Here is a 21,306-nt window from a genome sequence, read left to right as displayed (position 1 = left end):
TTTAAAACTGTACAGGCTTCTGAGTAATGTGCTGAAAACATCTCACACATCTGCACTGCCACCTACAAATCCAGTTGTAAGGGGCTGGAGCTGAACTTCCTGCTAAAGACATTTTGCCTTGTGACACGTAACCAAGAGGGAACATTTGTAGAAGTCAGGAGAGGAATAGATGGTTAGATTCTGTGTTTCCTTTTAGAAATACAGCACTGTTTCAGTGTAGGCAAAGTAAAGGGAAGAGACAAAACCAGCAGTAATTCAGTTGTGGGGGAAGCATTCCTGCAATTCTATTCTGGTGTCTTTGAGAGTTATGTGCTTTCAGTGAATGAACATGGGACAGCAGTATGAATGTAAAAGTCCACTGTAAAAATTCAAAGACAAACATAGCTATTGTGTGCATTAAAAATAATGTCTCAGAATAACAGTAGTTGGAAGAAAATCACAGCTTTTATTAATTTACACTTCCATGCTTCAAGAGCCACATTTCAAAGACGCTTGTATTTTTATTTCTGTGTTTAAGAGAGATTTTCCATTTGTGAACTGGTGCCGTACAGAAAACAACTAACATTGTCAAGCACCCAACACTGCGGACATCAGAACACTCCTGGCATTTTCTGCCATAGCACAGGCACCAGACTTTCTGTCCCTGCCCATCCAGAGTCACTTCCCTGTGTTTTGCAGAATTGATGCATGCTCCTGGAGGCACAGGTTAAAATAATGGATAAGTGAAGTAACTCAGCAGAAACAAACCCACAAATTTACTTTGGAATGGGTAAATAGGCAGTTAGGCATCTAACTTGTAACATCTAACATATTTGAAAGATTTTTTCAAGATCTTCTTATGGTTAAATGTGGAGACAACTTTGATAATGATGTTTCTGTTTTGAGACCACCTCACTGTGAACATAGAACTTAAATGAACAGCTCTCAAAGGAGAGAGAAATAGGAGAAACAAGGCTTTAGGTCCTCAATTGCCGAATTGTGGGACATCAGTGCTATTACAAAAACCCAACAACTGGGATTGAAATTTCCAGTGAGATCATCTGTCAGAAGCCAGAAAGTGTATAAATAGAACAGCTCATTGGATATTGGGTTTGCCATTACCATCACAAGTCAACTCAGGACAAGGGGGTGAGATGCAGTGTGTCTCTGTGGTACTTCCCAACCAGTTAACATGTTTAAAAAAAAAAAAAAAAAAAGAGAAAACAGGTTTGATAAAGTTTGCAGGGGAGAAGGGTAATGTGCGATCTGAGGACTTTGGCCAGGATGACCAAGTGTATACCTTTGCTCATATTTAAAGGACAGTTTTCTGATTTGGATTAATTGTGCTAACAGATCGATTCAGATTTTTGTATTTTTTTCATTATGAAGCATTTTTAAATTCTGACTCTCTTTAATATTAATCATAAGCATTATTTTTGCTCCTCAATATTTTTTTTCCTGGGTTAATGTAGAGCCAATGTATGGTTAAATAGTAGTTGGAAAACACCAACCTGCAATGTTACGAATTTCTCTTACCCTTTAGTACCTAGGGTTTTCTAGTATTGTCTTTAGTTTTTAAGTATATGTGGAAATGAAATTAGAATTTTAATCACAGCTTAATGAGTACTAAATGGAGAGAACTCTGTTGAAAATTGTTTTATTCAGAATATTTTTTAGAAGTATGACCACAATTTTGAGGAAGCAAATTTTCTGTCCACTGTTACAAGAAAAATACTTTTGGAGTACCCAGTGTTCTGACAGGCATGTACTCCTTTCCACAGTAAGGAGAACGAATTAGTTTTCCTGGACGTCAAATCCCCAAAGCTTTAACTTTCCAACTATTTTCTACATGAAAATGATATAGCCTTAGGTAGGATGGTCCAATTTTTCAGTGCTCAGAACAAATTTTATTAGCACATTCTAGTGCACTAAATTCATCAACGTAGCTATTTTGCTTCATATCACTATGGTGATAGTAAACGCTTTTAAAATGTTAGTAAAGCAAACCTTATGCTACTGTGTTTTTTCACTCTCATAAGATGCTGAAAGAGTCGAGAAAATAAACCAGACAGATGAAGACTTAGACAGCTCTAATGAAAATGTAGTAAGTCTTATCAGGTGGTGCAGTAAAGCTGATGGCTAAAACCATCAAGGACTTAAGATATATCTAATTTTTGGTGCTAAAATATGTGAAAATTCTTTGAAAGCTGCAGGAGGAAAACTTATTTTAAATAAGAATGAAAAAATGTTCACGTCTAATAGACATTTTGGAATAGTGAGAAAGAAATATTAAATGGCTATTAAAGAAATAGCAGTTGAAATCAGAGTTTGTCCCTCCTCAACAGAATTAATTCTTTCTTTGCCAAGTAGCAGTGTTTGCCCACTGCTTCAGAAAATAAGTATTTATATTTATTAGAGAAATTATGCTGTGCTGCACATTGAGAAAATATTCCCTTCTGCTTTTCAGAGCAATCAGCTCACATGGATTTGATTCTTCCACTACTTTAACATTTGCAAATGTGCTTGGTTTATTACACATAAAATTCTCTAAACCTTTCAAAAATTTCCCTTCAGTATGGACTGGATCTCCTTTGCAATAATTATGTGTATGCAAAATTAATTCCTTAAATATAAATATGTTTTCTCTTGTTTTGAAATGAGCCCTTTTTTGAGAGAGGTATTCTAACATGGCCTTGGCAATTTCCAGTCCATTTCTGGTGCATTTCTTCCGTTTTTGTAGTTTCTTTCATTCAGTAAGTCTCAGTAAGCAAGCACTAGTTTTTCAAGCTTGCACCATGCAAGTTAGTGTGTTAACATTTTTAAACAGCTGTGTTTTAAACATCCATTAATGGATTTTGAATAGCTAACCATCTGCACTACAACATTTGTATAGGTCTTGATGGCTGTTCCACTCTAATTGTTTTGAGACCTTCACAGCGTTCACATCATTATTTTGTTCAGTTCCAGTGGAAGGACTCCATAGTTTATGTGAAACAGTTTAATTCTAAAAAACTAAATGAGAAAAAAAAAAAAGACCCCAAACAAACAAAAAAAACACCCAAACAACTAAACCCTCTGTGGATTTGGCAAAAAGGTTTAAAGGATAGCTTTAAACATCTGTCTGCCTTCTTTCTTCAGCATTGGTAAAGCTATAGTGGCTAGTATGCACGTATTTGTGCTGTTTCAGTGTTTAAGAGAATCAAAACACTTTGGTAGCATAATTCTGGGTTTGCATAGATATAAATGACAGTATATCATAATTAGGCTTTTAATTCAAAATACAGTAGTTTTTTATTCCAGATGCCATACACAGAACACAAACACCATGCTGCAGCTGTTCCAGCTTCCCAGAGAATGTGCAACACATTTTTTTTTATGGAAGGACTGTTTGTTCAAGACTGTTACAGATCAGAGCACTGTAGTACATACTTAAAAGGACATCACACTATATTTAGATACACTACTGACTCAGTTAAGGCTGTATGTGATTGGAAAGCATTTAGCTTAAAAGTGTAATCATGGCATTAGTTCAGTGGCACTCTATAGATTTAATTTGATAATTAATGTCTGTAAGGAAGGGCTGGATGGGAGGTTTGGGAAGATAGGAGGCTTATTATGTTAAGTTTTATGAGATGCTGGGTAAGGCATGACTACGTATAGAAAATGCTCTTGGACATCTATGTGATCCCCCTTCATCCACCTTCAAGATCATAGTGATACAAAAGTCACTCTAGTACTGGTAGGTTTTCACAAAATTCGATTAGATTCATTTATTTGACTTACAGACTTCACTGCAGATTTCCCATGGTTTGACTTGCTCATTTTACTGTTCTCTGTTAGAAACTTGGGTGGTCACAGTAGTTGAGTTGGATACAGTTACAGGAAGTTACTTAGAATCGCTGGTGCTTACTGGACTCTGGAGCATCAGGTGATCATCCCCGCTTAAATTTCTCATTTAATTTCCTCATTTTAAGCATTTAATTAGGCACATATTTCAGAGGTCAGTCACCTGAGACTTTTTTTGTAGTCAAACTCCTTCATTTTCCAGAGCTCTGAAATATTGTATTCTTCATGGTTTGGGGAGATCAATCTAGAAATATAAATACTTATTAATATGGAAGATAATATAATTGTAATGGACTTATTAAGTGCCTTATGATCAGTAGAATTGGGATTATTGTTAGTCATGGAGGAACTGTAAAAGTGTTCATGAAGTGCACTCTTGGTTTATGTCTATGTTCTTTCCATGGATGTAACACATCTGCAGTTCATCATAGCCCTTTTTTTCTCCTTTTGCTGGCGTAGAAGAAGCAGCAACTCCACAGATAGCAAAGTGAATGGAACAACTGCATTTCAGCTGTTTGTATTTCATCTAGTTATACTGAAAAAAACTTCTGTCTTTGTAATGCAGAAGCAGACAGTGCAAATAGTTTGGGAATTTGAAGCTAGTTGCTATTAATGCTTAAAAAGACAGACCTGCTTTTTAGTAATTGCTATTAAAGTTACTGCAAACATCAGCAACTCTCCCAATAGAAATGTTACATAAGCTTTAACTCTGAAAAATATATGAAAGAGAAGTGATTGCACTGAAAATTCAGTTTATTTTGAAGCTTCAAAATTACATAATATTTAAATATAACAAGACAGGAAATTTTATTACAAATGCAGATTTATGAAGAGCAGTAGTTTTCTAGATGAGCAGGACTGCATCATGTTACTTTTGAGCCCAGCTGGAAACCTGCAGGCAGTACTTCAATGCAGATACCAAATAAGCAGATCTTAGCCCCTGACATTTTTCTTCTGAATAGTAAGTTCAGGTGTGTTGCATCAGTAAAATACTCTTCTTTGAATGATCACTGCTTTGTACTTCTGTATGTATTTGAGGGGGAAAAAAGGGTTAACTTCAAAATTGTTTTAATTTTGTTCATCTGTTAGCTGAGATGACTGATTATCAGACTGAACTGAAAAGGGGTAGGTAGGGAATAAACAGAAAAAGTTGTATGCTTCTTGTAGAGGACAGTGAATTCAGTAGAAGCAGCAGCTATAGGAAGGAAGAGCTAAATCCAGAAGAAGTAGTAGTAAAATGTAAATGCTGTAGCACTCAGCATTAACTTTCAGCATCACCACTTTTTGTGCTAAACTTTACTTCTGTGAAGGGAAGGGGTTTCAATTTCTCCAGAATCACAGCACTGACATATAGTATAAAGTGGTAGTGAAAGCTCAAACATGCCATGAAAATCTCATTTAGGAGGGGGTACTCCATGTTTCATGCCGTAGCTCTGTGATTGCAGTACCAAGGCAAGTAGAAGACATAGATTCAGGGATTTTTTATTTGTGTCCCATCACATCATAAAATTCTCTGTTTACCGACATATGAAATCCAGTCTGATAATTACAAAGCAATTTCATTTTGTACAAACTGCGGGACTATAGGAAGCAAGACAGAGTGAGGATATGTACATAGCCCCCACTTACAGGGGGATGATACTTGGGCTGAAGACCGTTCAGCGTTCAGTGAGGCTGAGTCCCTAAACAGTCACTGATATACAGCCTGGGACTTCTGACTTCTCTCCCAGTATCCTAACCACTAAGCTGGACAATTATGCTTGATGCTATCTCTTTTTCTCCTGCCCATCTTTCCCAGTCCATGTAAGGTAGAGCAAATTCAGTACAAGTGAAACAGAGGGTCTTCAGCTGCAACACATGACATATATAGTCCCCTGTGTTCAACTTTTGTTATTTTGCTTGAATAATAAATTGACTGCTAGACAAATAGCCAGATTCAGCTGTGGCTTGGGACAAAGGCCAGCAGCCTATACCTCCCTCAACACTTATAAGAAGAAGGGCTTCCAGCAGGATAAAGGAAGTCACCACATCTGGCCTTGATGCTTCCCTTGATGGGAAAGCTCAGATTGTGTCAGCCTTCTCCAGCGGCATGCTTGCTCAGGGACCACATGAATCTTCTACCATTCCAGATTCACTGTATGTACTCTCAAACCAAAGGCCACAAAGATAATTAGGACTTTTTGGCGAGGAAGAAAACTAGCTAGACATCATAATGACGGAGGAGGGAAGTCAGATTGTCTTCAGCAAGTACAAATAGAACACAGAGATATTTCTGAGACACTCTATTACACATACAAAACCCCATATATTTGAGAGAGATTGCATGGTTATGTATGTTTTAAACAAAGTATTTTTAAAACCTCACCTGTGGAGGAGTTGTTTTTAGATATAGTTTAAATATATAGGAAGGATGTAATTCCTATTCACTGAAGTCAAGAGAAATTTTATTATTTAATAGGACCATGATTTCTTTTGTAATTGCAATTCTGTTTAGCTCAGTGGAAAGCCAGAATGCTTTTCATATTTTTTAGATGCTTCGTTTTGGGAAAGCTTAAGGGATTCATTAGGAATTCTGTGGGAATTTTGCATAAAATATCAAGGCTGGCTCAGGAATGGGGCAGTTTAACTTAAACTGGAAAAAAATAACCATTCAGTTTTCCAGCCTCTGAACATTTATCTTTAGCCTAAGTATAAAGTTTTCATAGGTTGTATTCTTCCTTTGTTTTTTTTCTTAGGCTTTAGAAGAAAATTGTGTCATCTAAAGAAATTTAAATATTCCATTAGTATGAAATAGAGCTGATAAGAATTAGAGTGCTTTGTTTTTCCATTTCAGAGAGGTTTGTTTTACAGTCTGAAATAGAGCAATCGGCAAAATTATTTAACAGACTGTACAAGCCATTTCCAAAAAGGTGATCTGAATAACCATGTCATCATAACATAACTAACATCATAACATAAATAACCCCGTTGGTCATTTATATTCTGAGAAGTCACGCAAGTCACTTGGAAGGAGAATCTCCAAATAAATCCTCGCTGTAGTTGAAAATATTTTTAAATATTAGACAACTTCAGTCCTCTGTGTTACCCACTTCATTAAACCAGAGTTCCCATGCATCTGTTTCCATGTCAGTCCCTGTTAGACATGGTGTTTGAGCTCGAAGTCATCATGCTCCAAGCTATTCTGAAATCATCTGCAGTTTCATTTAGTATTTGAAGCTGAAAATTTACCTTTAGTAAACCAGAGCTTTCTCCACAGATGGTTAATTCAGCCAGCCAGTGCAAGCCCCTCACAGGGTACTACTGAGAGTTTCCTCAGTGCATGCTCCTTAGGTCAAACCTCCAGGTTTTTATTCATACTTTGATTTGTGTTTTTAATTTTGGCTTTTGCCATCCAGGAGCTGTGAGTAGCCCTGAAACACACATTGAGACGCTAAATCTGTATAACCTCTATTTCTCCTACAGATTTCTATATTTACAGTCAGGGCTTAGTATCCTCTTTATTCCCTCCCCTTCTCTGCTCCCGTTAACTTCCTCATCTTATCTTAGTTGTTTTTCCAAGTATGCTGTGGAGACCTCAAACATAGTTGCTGAAAGGGACCAGAGCAAGAGGAGATAAACCTGGCTTGAAGACAGGAGGCCTGACATGTTCGTCTATACAAACCCAAGCATGTGTTCACCAGGCTTTTGAAATTGAGACATGACATTTGCTGATTGATCAGCCTGCAACCCAGTGCCTAGTTGAGCTGGGGATATTCAGACTGTTACAGCTTCGTGTATAATTCATAAATAAACTTTTATGACTTGCAATTTTATAGAGGACAGATTCAGAAAATGAACTCCCTAGAGTGTCATGTCAAAAACTGCCTAGTCTTCCCATGTGTTGGTAGTTTTCCCATAACATGCCCTGGGAAGTATACCACTGTTTTAGTGACTTCCCAGCCAAGGGTACCTTGCTGTCTAATGACAGTGGGGTTTAGTTTTGTGAACCTGACAATGATTTGATCCTCTCATCCGTGTGACTGAAGATTTAGGTAAGTGTGACGTTGCTAGGATTGAAGCTTCCTTTTAGGTATGTCTGACTGATGACGTGAGTAGTCAGAGTATGATGTAATAGGCGGTGTGGTGTCACGCTTGGTTTTAACTAATCAAAGCTTCTGCAGTTAGAAAAAGGGAAATAACTTCTGCACTTGTCCACGTATTCCTCCTACTGGGTCTTCTGCTAGTTCTCCTGTGTTTGCACATGTAAAAGCTACTAGATCAGGGAACTGATCTGTCTGAAAACAAATACGATTTTGGCTGAGTTAGCTTTCTGCCTGACTAGTATCATGATACAGAGAGTTATTTTGAGGTAGAAAATGTACTTTTTTCCTTTTCTAATGGAACTCAGGCATTGAAATCAATCCCCAGTGTCAGCTTCATGTAGAATTACATTTTATTCAGACTCATATGCAGTTCTTCTGTTCCAAACTAACTCTGTATAGGTCTTTCATAGGTTATTTTTTAATATTTGAAAAACTGAATAAAGAGTCTGTAGCCAAATAGATGGCATGCATATGCTTGTGAAGAAGTCTGCCCACTGCATAAACATTTCATTGTAGTTCCAGTGTACTAAAGAACCAGCAGCCTATTTCAATTCCAATGCTGTAATTTGTTTTAAAGTGTCTTATTTAGTCCATAAATATCATGTTTGATTTCTTCACTAGGCATTAAGTTATTATTTAATATAGGTGTTTCTCTGAATTTCTTACAGTTTTGTTAGACCTAAAAGCATTTAGAGAGAATTGTCATACTTAGGTCATTTGTTGTCTCAGTATGTGTGTGATGTTTTGATAAGACTCCTCACCCTTTCTTTTCTTGATCTCTAGTATAACATACAAACAGATCAGTACAGAAGTTGTGATAACGTCTCTGCCAAATCATCAGATAGTGATGTCAGTGATGTGTCAGCCATTTCCCGAACCAGCAGTGCCTCACGCCTCAGCAGCACAAGTTTTATGTCAGAGCAATCTGAACGCCCTCGGGGCAGAATCAGGTGAGTTCTCAGAGCAGCTTCAATGGTATCACACACCCCTCTTTTGTTTAGTGCCAAAATATGACCAGAAATTATCGAAATTAGATGAACACAACATAAGAATTTACAATTATGCACATATAAACTGTCTTCCGTTGCTAGCCTAAGATGACAGTATCTTTACAGTTGTGCATCTAAAACAGAAAGCAGACTTCCCATGAGGAAATGACAGATTAATGTATCTGTGGCAAGTGGAACTTGAGCACACACTATCATCTCATTGCTGACTATGAATCAGTGTAATCTATATGCCAAGAAGGTATTACAGCATAAATATTACTAGGTATTTTTATCTAAAGAATTTGCTTTCATAAAAGTGCTGGTTTTCTTGCTTTCAATCTATGTATTTATCTCGCTACCTACCTGCTTTTATTTTGCTGTTTTCATGCACATGATAAATGACTAGATTTGAAACAAGTATTTATGTAATAATTTTGATATCTCTGGTTCAGAAGTAGTTTAATTCATTTACTTTATCAATAATCAAATATATCTTTCATCCCTGATACTAATCTCTTCTTCGTTTAGTGCTTTTTTAGATACGCAGGTTGGTTCCTGTCTTCATTTAACATAACGGCAAAACTCCCACTGGCTATAATGGCTGTAGGATTGGCTTGCTAGTCTATGATTATATCTACCAATGTCTGAATCCTCAGAAATTTGAGTTTAAGCGTTATAAGACACAAGAAGAATTAGGAACTATTAAAAAAAAATTAAAATTATCTCTATGGAGGAAATCAGTCTGATAAGAGTCTGGATGGCATCATATAAGTGCTTCAGAACACTTCTAGACAGATTCACTATCCAAGAAGTTCAGCTGTAGGCTTTTTGATCTATTAGTCCAATGGGAAGGGAACTTAAGCAAACTCAGAAACTGGTCTCTATGTATTAACTACTTCCAAAAAAATACTCATTTTTTTGTTAAGGAAAGTTCAAGGGTATTCAAAGTCATGTTTCAGATTGGTGAAATTATAACCTGACAGCTGCAGTAATCTACAATCCAGCAGAACACTGCAGTGGAACTGTAAATGTATTTAAAGTTATTCAAGTGTTTAAAGTTATTTTCGTTCATGTGTTTAAATACTGCATTTCATTGTGTCCTAGCTTTTCAGTATTTGTCTCTTACAGAGGGCTTTAGTCATACCAAAATACCTGTATTTTCTAGACATTGATTTTTGTCAAGTAGGCCCTGTCACAGTATCTTTGACAGGTTGAACAAAACAGGATTTTTTTCCCATTAAATATTTCTGTGTTGAACAGATTTTATCAGAAATGTTCCTTGGGTCAGAACGTCTGATCACAAATGTCAGACACAGGAGAACCAGTAACCTCATGTGAGGCTGGAAAGGGGGAATCCTATGGTCAAATCCTTGCTCTCATTCAACCTCTTCCACTTCAATGAGTAGCGGAGCACTTTGGGTACAGGATTACCCAACCTCATGTACAAAACCAAGTGTCTGCAATGGGAGCTCCAGTTCAGCTTCACTCTAGACCCCTAAAGTGAGATGTAGGTAGAATTCAGATGCTTTCCCTTTTTGATACTGTCCACAGAATCCATACCTCAGAGATTAGACACCTGCTTTAATTTTCTCTAAATTAAGGTAGTACTTCCATAGTGAAGAAAATGTATAGTAATCATATACAGTGCAGCTCATTAAGTAGAAATATGAGGAAGAAATTAACAGATTCATAAATTACTTGTAACGTTCATTATTTTTCTTCTAAGCTGGCAGTGGTTTTGCTCCCCTGAAAGACCTGTTGAAATAAATGGGACTTGCTTAATATACTATCTTTGCAATTAGCCTATTTCAACCACTAAATGTAGTGGAGTAAAATTTAAAATAATTTTATGTTATGTTGGAAAACATTGTATCCAGCAGTTTAATGTCCATTGTTCAAAATTTTCCATTCCAGTTGTCCATGCTTATCTTTGAATGATTGCTTGTCATTGCTGTGAAAACATCAAAGTCTTTAGAGACCTGAAAAAATGTTGTATCATGGGAATCAAATATGAAGAAAGGTCAGAATGTAAGGAAGATGGTGTCGGAGAAAAGGAGAAGGCATTTTGATGATGATCTGAGCCAAAGCCAGCTTCCTGCCCTCCTGTGTCTGTACTGGCAGCCTCTGTCACATAGTCTTTAGACAATTCTTTACGTAGCTTACTTATTACATGGGAATGAAGAGTTAATTTAGGGAAAGGGTTGATTGTATTATGAACAATCTTTTTCAGACTGAAATTCATGCTTTTTAACACTAGCCTTAAAAACTACTTATCTTCAGTGGAATTCACATAAAAATTAGGGTGTTGTTACATTATTTCTCTTAACTTCTCTAAATCATTAAAAAGAAGAAAATACTTATTATCTTGGATGGTTCATAGATCTCAAAGACAGGTGAATTGCCCTTTTCTACATTAGTTGTTGAAGGAACCTAGATGAATAGTTTAGATTGTTGCTTTGATTTTAGACATCTGATGTTAAGTGAAATTTATTCATTCTCTTAATTACTCATGTTTTTTAAGTTCAAGGAATTAGAAATCTGAAATTCAAATTTGTTTAGTAATTTGAAGTTCAAATTTTATTTTTTCCCTCCAAGGAACCTGATGTTAACATATATCAAGCAAGATGGGATGGTATGGGTTGGGATTGGATTATTGAGCAGGAAGGGCAAGGAAAAGAGCATTTTTTTTTACTTCCTGTCTTCTGTCTTGCTAAAACCACATATCCACCATCATCTTCATTTGACAGTTTGTCAGCCCAGTGGCCATAGGAAGTGTGTGAGTGTAGTGTTAAGTTTAAAGACAAAGTTTGTTGAACTGCCTTTTTTATGCACCTACTTTTGTTCTCCAGATATCTTCTTTACATGAGAACTATGAAGAACCTAGTAAACATATAGAAACTCAAATGAGGTGGTCCAGCTTTAGCTATCTCATTAAACGAAGTCATTCAGTAGTGTTTATAGGTGCCTTTTGTATCTAGAAGAAAAATAGACAAATCCAGAATACACAAGCAAGATTCCTAGTTGGCATCACCCTTGGAAAGGATGATCCCATCTCTTTCTCCATGGAATAGAGAAAAATGAATCCTCAGGCAGTTGATCAGCAAGCTGAGTTAATTAAACTAAATAGAAAACTGTGACTGGAGAGTACTCCAGGGTTTAGAAGAGTAACCTGAAGTGAAACTGTGCTCCTCTAACATATCTGCATGAGCTAAAAAACACTCATTAGTTACTCATATTAAGAGATGTGATGTCAAATTTCTGAACATGAAGTGTGCCAGCTTAAGAAAGCAGTAGTTTCCGTTAATGTTGTTAGGCAGTATAACCCCATCATCCCTCATATTAATGCATCTCTGAAAACTGATATAATTAAGATTCTAGAGATATGAAAATATAAGATACTGTCCTCTTTAGGGCTGTTATTAAGAAGGCAAACTTTTGTTGTAGTTTTATACAATATATCATTAAATATCAGAAGGACCAAGGTTTCAGTCACAGTGAGTGTGGTTTATATCCACTAACTTCACCACCAGTTCTGCCAGCACAAAGCTTCCTGACCTTTCCTCCCAAATCCTTATGGAGGAAAGAGCCTTTAAAAATCTAGCTAATGCCTTTTGCCCCATCATTCCAGGCAGAATCGATCTCTCTCTCTTTTCCCTCAGTTTTGAAGATTTGAGATTCTATAGTTTCAGACAATGTATTCTATATTATCCTATGTTTAGAAATAGTTAAACCTGGAAGAACATATGTTTTTCTTGTGGCTTTAAAGTCTATGGGTACTAGCTATAAGTGTAGAGCAATTTGGGGGGGGGGGGGGTGTTGACAGTTTTTCATTTTAGTGAGTAACTCTTTCAGTTACATTACTCAAACTACACTGTGCTTTTAATGATGTACAGCATTTATAGAATGAAACGTCTGAACAGCAAGGATAAAACCAGATGATGCAGAATAACACAGAAATACCATGCATCTTATTTGAACAGCTAGATAACACTCTAGCTATTATTTGGGACAAAACTCCCAAATCTGAATTTTTGCAGTATTAGGAAACTTGAGCTTGTTGAAGAAGTTCATAACATAGAGCGAATGAAAGCAAATCTTCCCTTTCCTTTAATCAATAACAAGACTGTGTCAACCTTTGAAGGAAGAAGACTGATTTCATTCCTACAACATATTTATAATTGAATTACTTTTCAGAAAGCTGTGACATAGCATGCTTGGGAAATACTGTGAGTTAATCTTCAGTCTGGAGATTTTGTCGATTAACACTTCTAATAGGTTGCAAGATGGAATTATGATTGGTGCAAGTTTTAAATATAAGTATATAAAATAGCTTCTTCATTTCTAATTGGTTTAGCATTTTCAGGTGAATGTTATAAAAAGAATGGCCATGCATGGATAAACTAGTCTGCATATGAAATTATTCCAGACATCTTTCCTGTTACCAATCTGGGAAGTCTGGTTGACTGCCGTGCTCTCTAGTGGAAGTGCAGGGAAATACCAGGAATTTTTGTTCAGGGAACAAAATATTCTGGCACTTTTGACTTGAATCAGAATCAGACTGTGAATTTGGTTTGCCACAGCATTTGGAGTTGGTGAGTTTTTCATGACTGAAGTCAGATCACCAGTCCTTCTTTATGGAGGTTTGCTTCCATCAGCCATGGTCTTTATGCGTTCGTAATACAGTCAAGCAATACTTTATGCCTGTGTATGCTACAGATGTTACTGTATATAATTCAGGAACATTTCTCATATCCTAAATGAAGCAGAAGGAAATTTTTCTTGGTTTAATGCAAGTGATTGATAACTAAAACTCCATGTAAAATACATGATGATTAATCAGCACCAAATGGGCTTGGTCAGACAAAGAAGGTCATTTGATCGCTTCATTTAAAATTATGCCCTGTGATGTCATTGCATCATTTTTCATTACGGGCCTGAATATGCAAAGATACCTGGACTTCTTGGTGATGTCAGGTAGGGAACTGTCATGCTCAGTAAAGGTGAGCCAGAGGCTTCTGTTTTGGAGGATTTAGCAGGTTGACTACCATAAGGTATTTCACTTAAATCTGATTGAACAAGATCTGCTAAATATATGAAAAATTATATAACTGCTTTTAAGGTGTATCTGGACTTCAAATTGCCCCTACGTTAGGAATACCACTGTTATTCCTCATTTTAAATTTGAAAATCACATCTTTATTAAGAATTATATTTAGTCTCTTAATGAAGGTGTGATGCGTGTCATATTTTGATCTGGTTTTACGTGCTTTGCTTAATTGAAAGCTTAAGTTTAATTAAAATATTTTAAATGACCTTATCAAAGAAAGAGGATAATATAATGGGTTATAACAGTAGACTTAAACCAGTCCTAAATTATTTCACATATACCATATCACTAAATGGCTTGTATCACAAACTCACGCTTGTTGGGATTCAGGTATGTTTTCAGTACAGTACTGAAGGAAAATAGCTTTTTTTGGTTCGTGCTGTCAGACTCTAGCTAATAAACCTTTTTATCCACAGTTTCCAGAACAGCATTTACAACTTGCTGGTAGCTGTTGTTCTTTCATTACACTAGAACTTCAGTGCTAGTACACTTGAGCTAGAAACAGGAATGATGGAGGAGTGAAATGTCAACACATGATCAAGTGAGGAAGGGGTTGATGGGATGATAAACAAATGGTGAAGGGTGATGGAGACAGGCAGGACCTCACAGTCAACAAAACAAGGCAGGAAGGAGCCCACCCCAAGTGTATGCACATGAATAAAGATGTGCTTGAGTGGAGAACGTCTGGGGAAGCTCACATATCTTTTATGGGAGATCAGCCCAAGTGGGTTGGCTCTCTGAATGGCCTGTGCTCTAATGCATGGGGAACAAACAAGAGGAATTAGAGGTGTGCTAGGCAGCTGCAGGGCTATGATCTCATCATGATCACAGAGATATGGTGGGATAGGTCACATGACTGGAGTCCTGTAGTCCATGGAAGCACAGGACAGAAAGGCAAGGAAGGGTTGTTGCCCTTCTTGTGAGAGAGCAGAGTATGCAGGGAGCTCTGCCTAGAGGTGGATGATGAACCAGCAGAGATTTTATGGGTCAGGATTAGAGGGCGAACCACTGTCATGATATTGTGGGTGACTGCTATGGACTTCCTGATCAGAAGGAAGTAGTAGATGAAACCTTCTTCCAACTGACAGATTCATATTCACAAGCTCTGGTTTTCATGGGAAACTTAAACCATCCTGATATCTGCTGGTTGAGCAATGCAGTAGGGCACAAGCAATCCAGGAGATTTCTGTACTGCACTGATGACCAGAGGGAAAGTCTGGAGCAAGGACTCAGGAGAGGATGATCACATCAGGGAATATTTAGACAAGCTATATGTGTACAAGTCATTGACACGTGACAAGATGGACCCGTGAGTACTAAAGGAGCTGGTACTGACCAATGTCATTGCAAGGCCACTTGATAATCTTTGGAGCATGATGACAATGAGAGGATGTTCTTGAAGACAAAGAAAGCAGTTGTCACTGTCTATCTTCAAGAAGGGCAAGTGGGATCTGGGGAACTATAGGCCTGTCAGCCTCAGGTCAATCCCTGGGAAGCTGATGAAGCAAATAATCCTAGAAACCATTTCCAAACACACAGAATAAGGGGGTGACTGTAAATAGTCAGCCTGAATTTTCAAAGGGGAAGTCAGGCCTCACCAACCGATAGCGTTCTTTCACTAGTTCACTGGCTTGGTGGATGAGAGGAGAACAGCAGATGTTCTCTGTCTTGTCTTTGGTAAGGCTTTCAGCACTGTCTTCCGAAACATCCTGATAGAGAAACTGGGGATATACAGCCTAGGTAAGTGAACAGTGAGGCAGATCAGAAACTGGCTAACAGCAGGCTCAGAGGGACGTGACCTGGGGCACAAAGTTCGGCTGAAGGCAAGTCACTAGGGATGTATGTCTGCGGTCAATATTGTGTCAGTACTGTTTAACATCTTCATTAGTGACTGGAATGATGAGACAGAGTGCACCCTCAGCAGGTTTGCAGACAACAGAAAACTGACAGGAATAGTTGATAGACTAGGTAGGTGTGACACTATTTAGAGGAACCTCAACCAGATGGAGAAATGAGCCAATAGGAACCTCATGAAGTTCAACAAGGGAAATGCAGAATCTTGCATCTGGGGAAGAATAACCCCATGTACCATTACACAGTGGGAGTTCACAGCTGGAAATCAGCTTTGCAGGAGGGTTGGACTAAACAATCTCCAAAGATGTCCTCCAACCTCAACTATTCTGTGATTTTGTGAATAATGTATTGGGTAGGTGAATATGCTGTATCTGGAAATTACTTCTAATTCAACTCAGATTGGGACTGAACCTAAATGAAAGTAAAATATTTAGTTATAGAATGCAAAGCAGGTGACAGTTAAGTAGTGTGAAAAAACAGGTAACAGGAATGAAAAACCATTTCATCTGTATTTAACTCCTGAAATCTTTCTCCCATTTTCATATCATGTGCTGACCCTTTACCTCACTCATGTGCATACTAAAGTTGCATTAATCAGAGGCAATCCTCTGTAACCAGAGCACGTTAGATTTTATCGTCCATCCTTTCCTCAGGGTTTTGTTACAGTTTCTTTCAGGTTCAGATCTTATTCCACACATGCACACACATGCATGCGCAACACTCTTGATTCTTAACCAGTTTAGGAGACTGCTTCTCAACCTTGTGATTTTGGGTTTACTTCTCTGAGTGTGCATGCACAAACTTTATATGTATGTACTTCAAAAATGCAAATGACCCTTTGTCAGAGGACCCTGCCTTCCATTCTGCTGCTACCAAATCATCATCACACTTGGAGAATGAATATTGGTTTTCCTGTCTGTTGAGACAATATGTTAATGTTACTAGGAAGTGATCATCCTTTTTATATCAATCTCTAAAATTGACCATGCTACTTGGTATCATGTAAGTATGATTAAAACATACAGCTTTCTTCTGGCTCATTGTGACAACCTGGTAAAACAGTAATCAACCACTTTGAGCTGATAAATGAGCTTGTAGTGACCAATCCTCAGGCTTTTCTTTAACAGATACCTAAAGAGACTGGACATAATCAGATTTCAGGAATGTTATTTCATTAAACCTCAGCTATATTTATGACACGTACAGAAGGATTTGGTCGTAATTCAGACCTGTTTTGTAGTAGGTGCTGTCTGTAAGCAGGACATCTCCCTATATCTGTTCTGTCCTCTCTATAAGAAAACAGGACTGGAAGGGACCTCTCTGGAGTCACTGAATGTAGCCTCTGCTATTACAAAGAACTGAATCAACAATGTATTTTCGGGATCCATCTTCAACCTAATTGGTTGCTTTTGCACCCACTGATTTCAGAAGGTCTTCCAAATCAAATTTCTTTGATGCTCTGGAAATTTCTTTCAGTTACAAGGTAAATCTATTCACAGGGAGTTTAAACACATTGTTCACATTTGTCCCGGTGCCACTATTAGCATATTATTTAGACAGGTTTCTCCTCCCTTCTGTTTACTCTCTGGGGATTCATTGTAAGCAATCATAGTGGCTTAACTAGCTGTTGTTTTACTCTGTTACATATTACATCCTTTCTATTTTGTTGGTCATGCTAGCAGCCCTTTTCTGCCAGTTTCCAGTTTGAATTAAACCTTCTTGAATTCACGTGACCAGCAGTGTAGATGAGGTCTCCTGCACAGTGTCATTAACTCTGCCCTAATGAACTCGTGGAAGGATCTATTTGCTTTTTTCATAACCATAATACTTGGTTGAACTGGTTATGTAGCAATAGGCCAAAATGGTCAAAAACTGTAACCACGTCAGCAGCTGTGCCTTTGGAGGCATAGTTACAGCTGGGTGGTTTTCTCAGTTCCCTGCATCTCCTTCAGAGTCTTTTCTCCTCGGATACAGAACATGCATGAAGAGCTAGGCGATATCAGTGTGGACCACGGCACAGTGTTCTCTTCAACACCCTGCTCCTGCAGGCTCGCCTTGCCACTTCAGCCAGGAGGAAATCCGAGAAACTTAGGTCTTTTTTCTATCCCCTTGGAATGTCAATTAACAATACTGAAAGGGAAGATCCAGTTAATCCAAAATATCTTTCATATACAACTTTGCAGAGGTATTTTCCAAATATCCTCAACTTTTTGTACTGAAAAGAAACTGTCTGCTACTTAATGAATCTGCTGTTCATTTCTTTTAAAAGGAATGAACATATTAAAGCTGGGTTTGACCATGACTGAAGATTTGCAGTAGATGTCTGAATGTCACCGTGAAGCTGAAGATAACACATCTAGTGTATCATGCAATATCAATTTTTTCAATCCACAGTTTTTGCCCAACTCCAATAATTCTTCCAGTTTGTCAGCAGGGATTAGAAGTACCCTCTGCCAAATCTCTGAGAAAATAACCTAATGTTCCTTCAGCTGATGGTACTCTCATGCAAAGAGCTAACTAGAAATAAGGGTATGTAAACATTTTCTTTTCAAAGCCCTTGGGGACTTTCCTAACTGTGACAGTTCTGGAAACTCACACTTCTGGAGAGGGAGTCTGCTGGCTTTATGTACATGTAGGAGACTCCCTAGCACAGGATAGGGTCCCTGTCCTTATGCTGTTGTACTTTTGTTATTTATTGTGGAACTAGTCTCTTCAAGCTCTTAAGGTGATGAGCTTGAAAACTCTAAGCCAGGCAAAGGCTCCCAGTCACCCAAATAAGACCTCTCCCTTCCCAGCTTCTAGACCTGCCCAGAGACGTTCTGCTTGGAATTCACTGGGAAATGGTGAGTGCTCACTGGCTGCTTTTCTGTGCTTGTAGCTCCCTCTTATGTGGCACTGTTTGTGCGCGTAGATCCCTCTTTTCAGAGTTTCATTTCATGCGGCTTATTATACTGACCTCTTACATAAAATGCTCAGTGCCTTTAGTGTGGGGCCAGATGAAGTAACTGGAGGTTTGCCATCTCATTGAAGACAAACAGCAGCATTGATCTGCAGAAGATCTGTCAAGGAGAGATGTAGCCAGAGAGCGCTCTCTGGATTGGAAATAGATTTTCTCTTACTGGTTTTCCATCTTCCCACATAGTACATAGGAGCTAGTTTAATACAAATTATGGTGATGAGGGAGAATGGAGTAGAGAGTCTGAAGGGTCTTATGACCTCTTCTCAGCCTTCACAATAGTGCTGCCTGTTACCATCATATATGTATGTGCAATAAAGTTGTTCAGTCCTTCCCCCGTGCTCTGTTTAGACTAGGATTTCTTCCAACCGTATCAACTCACTAATTCTCTTGAAATGCATCAGTACTATACCACAGAGCCAGCTGAGTGAAGTTTAACTTTGTGGCGTGACAGTCGAGGAAAACATAATACCCAAAGGCTTTTCGTGCATTTGATGAGACTGAAGTCTGTGTTGAAATAAATAAACCCACTCATTTCATGTTAATTACAGAAGTAATGAAAATCTGTATATTGAATCTGTGCCATAATGTACAGGGTGTAGTTAAGGTTCTTCACTCATAGAAAAAACCCAAATATAAAATCTTTTCATTATTATTATAGATATTGCAGACAGAACTAGTGGAAACAACAACAGAACACTGCAGTTTATTCATCAATGAAAGGAAATGACCTGGAAAATGGAAACAAATTCACAGGTAGTTTCAGACTGGCCTTGCGTGGGGTATTCACTACCCCACACTCATGATCTGAACCTAGGAGAAGATCCTGAAAATGTTTTGAATATTACAGATTTTTTTTGTGCCTTGCATATGTTTGGTCCCATGTTCCTCATACAAACCTGTGTACGGGCAAGTTCACATTATGTAAAGAAAGGATTGAGCTATACAAGTTTGCAGTGAAATATGCAGTACTGTAGCTTAGCATGAGAGGAATCCATTTGGGTATACTAGGCCAAATTGGATGTTTCTGATTTTTATAGCTTTCACCACTAATACTCTGTATAAAAATAAGTATTCTAATTGTACAAGATGCTATCAGCCCAGATCCTTCTCTGGCAAAGGAGACATTGTCATGCACTTGGAAGCATGGTGGTTCCTCATTCTAGGATTTTAAGGCCCATCAGGGTGTCGTACTAGAAGACATAGTAGATTCATCTTCTATACTATATATGTTTCAGCACTGCCAAACAGGTTAAAAAAAAATTTATCTTATTACTTGCATGCCTCTTGCATGCCTAGCTGTATGCCATCAGGTGTCACTGGTCACAGTGTTCTAGCAGTATGCCCATCTGGGTCTCAACAGAAGTAGGTGTTAGCAATATACGAAGGGCTAGATCCCAGCGATTACAAATCTCCCCAGCTCCACAAACAGTGGTGTGGCTATCAGTCTGCATCATGCTGAAAATGTGGTCCTTAATTGGCATTTTCAAAAGGGTGATTCTTGCTTGTTAAATTCTGCCATGTGCAGCACTTCAGAACATCACTGTGGAAGCTCTTTTCCATTTCCTAGTCAAGTACCAGAAATTATGAATTCTGCTGCATATGTATTCACATATAAATCTGATCAGCCTTCCTTTTCAGTAATTTAACTCCAGATTATTACAGGTTGACATATTTCTAAAGAATCTTGGACTAAGTTCTCATTCACTATTTATCTTCCATATTATATCTGCTTCAAAGCCTGAGTAGCTAAGCACTTGCAAATTTATAGATGGCTGTAACTGTAATTTATCAGCCCAACTGTGGATCATCATAATCTGTGCTTCAATATGAATTTTTTTTTAATCAACTGTCAAAGCCCCAGTGCAGAGGTGCACACTGAGAAAATACTCATTTCTGTTCATAATATGAACTGGCCAGGCTTTGGGGAGATTATATTGAAGTTGTCCTGAAGTTTTAATATTTATGCCTTGTAGTGGTGAAAATTATAAAAGCGTTCCCAATTTCTTTTTAAAATTATTTCCCTGCAAATATAGCTTGACTGAAGAGTATTTCTTAACCTGAGTATTTCTTTCTTGGGACAACTTATAGATCATGCAATTTTCAGGTACAATTTTTTTCTAAGGTGACTATGCTGTACCTCACGTAAGTATGAAATCCTTCATCTTCTATGTAAATAGGAATCCTTCCTTTCCAAGAAAGAAATATGAGATGCTATAACTAGGCTACACTAATTATAGTAATTCATATGTTTATAATAAAATAATGTATTTATTTTGTGTTTAAATGTACAAATAACAGAAAAATCATCAGAAATAAGTGGTTCTTCTAATCTGAATAATTAAACCATACTGATTTTTGTAGCTATTACAGCTCAGAATCAAATGTTAAGCCTCACGCTTTAACCTACACAATTAACTTTTAGGTTTTGAGTTACAGTTCAGTAAGCTGTAACTGAAAAACTGTGTAACATTTGTAAGTATATAACGTCTC

The 21,306-nt window shown here is 37.7% G+C and overlaps 1 protein-coding gene across 49 annotated transcripts in view; it reads left to right on the top strand.

Moving 5' to 3' along the window:
• Positions 1-21,306, top strand: part of RIMS1 (regulating synaptic membrane exocytosis 1) — a 335,719-nt gene that overhangs the window by 255,238 nt on the left and 59,175 nt on the right. For 42 of the 49 annotated variants that reach the window (XM_040598588.1, XM_040598553.1, XM_040598546.1 and 39 more), the window contains one exon: positions 8,691-8,857. The exons of the other annotated variants lie outside the window; for them this stretch is intronic. In XM_040598588.1, coding sequence (XP_040454522.1) covers positions 8,691-8,857 — 167 coding nt within the window. The remainder of the gene's footprint in view (positions 1-8,690; positions 8,858-21,306) is intronic. 49 annotated transcript variants of the gene reach the window in all.

This window comes from Falco naumanni, chromosome 6 (assembly GCF_017639655.2).
Source record: "Falco naumanni isolate bFalNau1 chromosome 6, bFalNau1.pat, whole genome shotgun sequence".
In the NCBI taxonomy this organism is placed as follows: domain Eukaryota; kingdom Metazoa; phylum Chordata; class Aves; order Falconiformes; family Falconidae; genus Falco; species Falco naumanni.
Note: the sequence above shows the minus strand (reverse complement) of the source record. Positions and strands in the feature narration are given on the sequence as shown.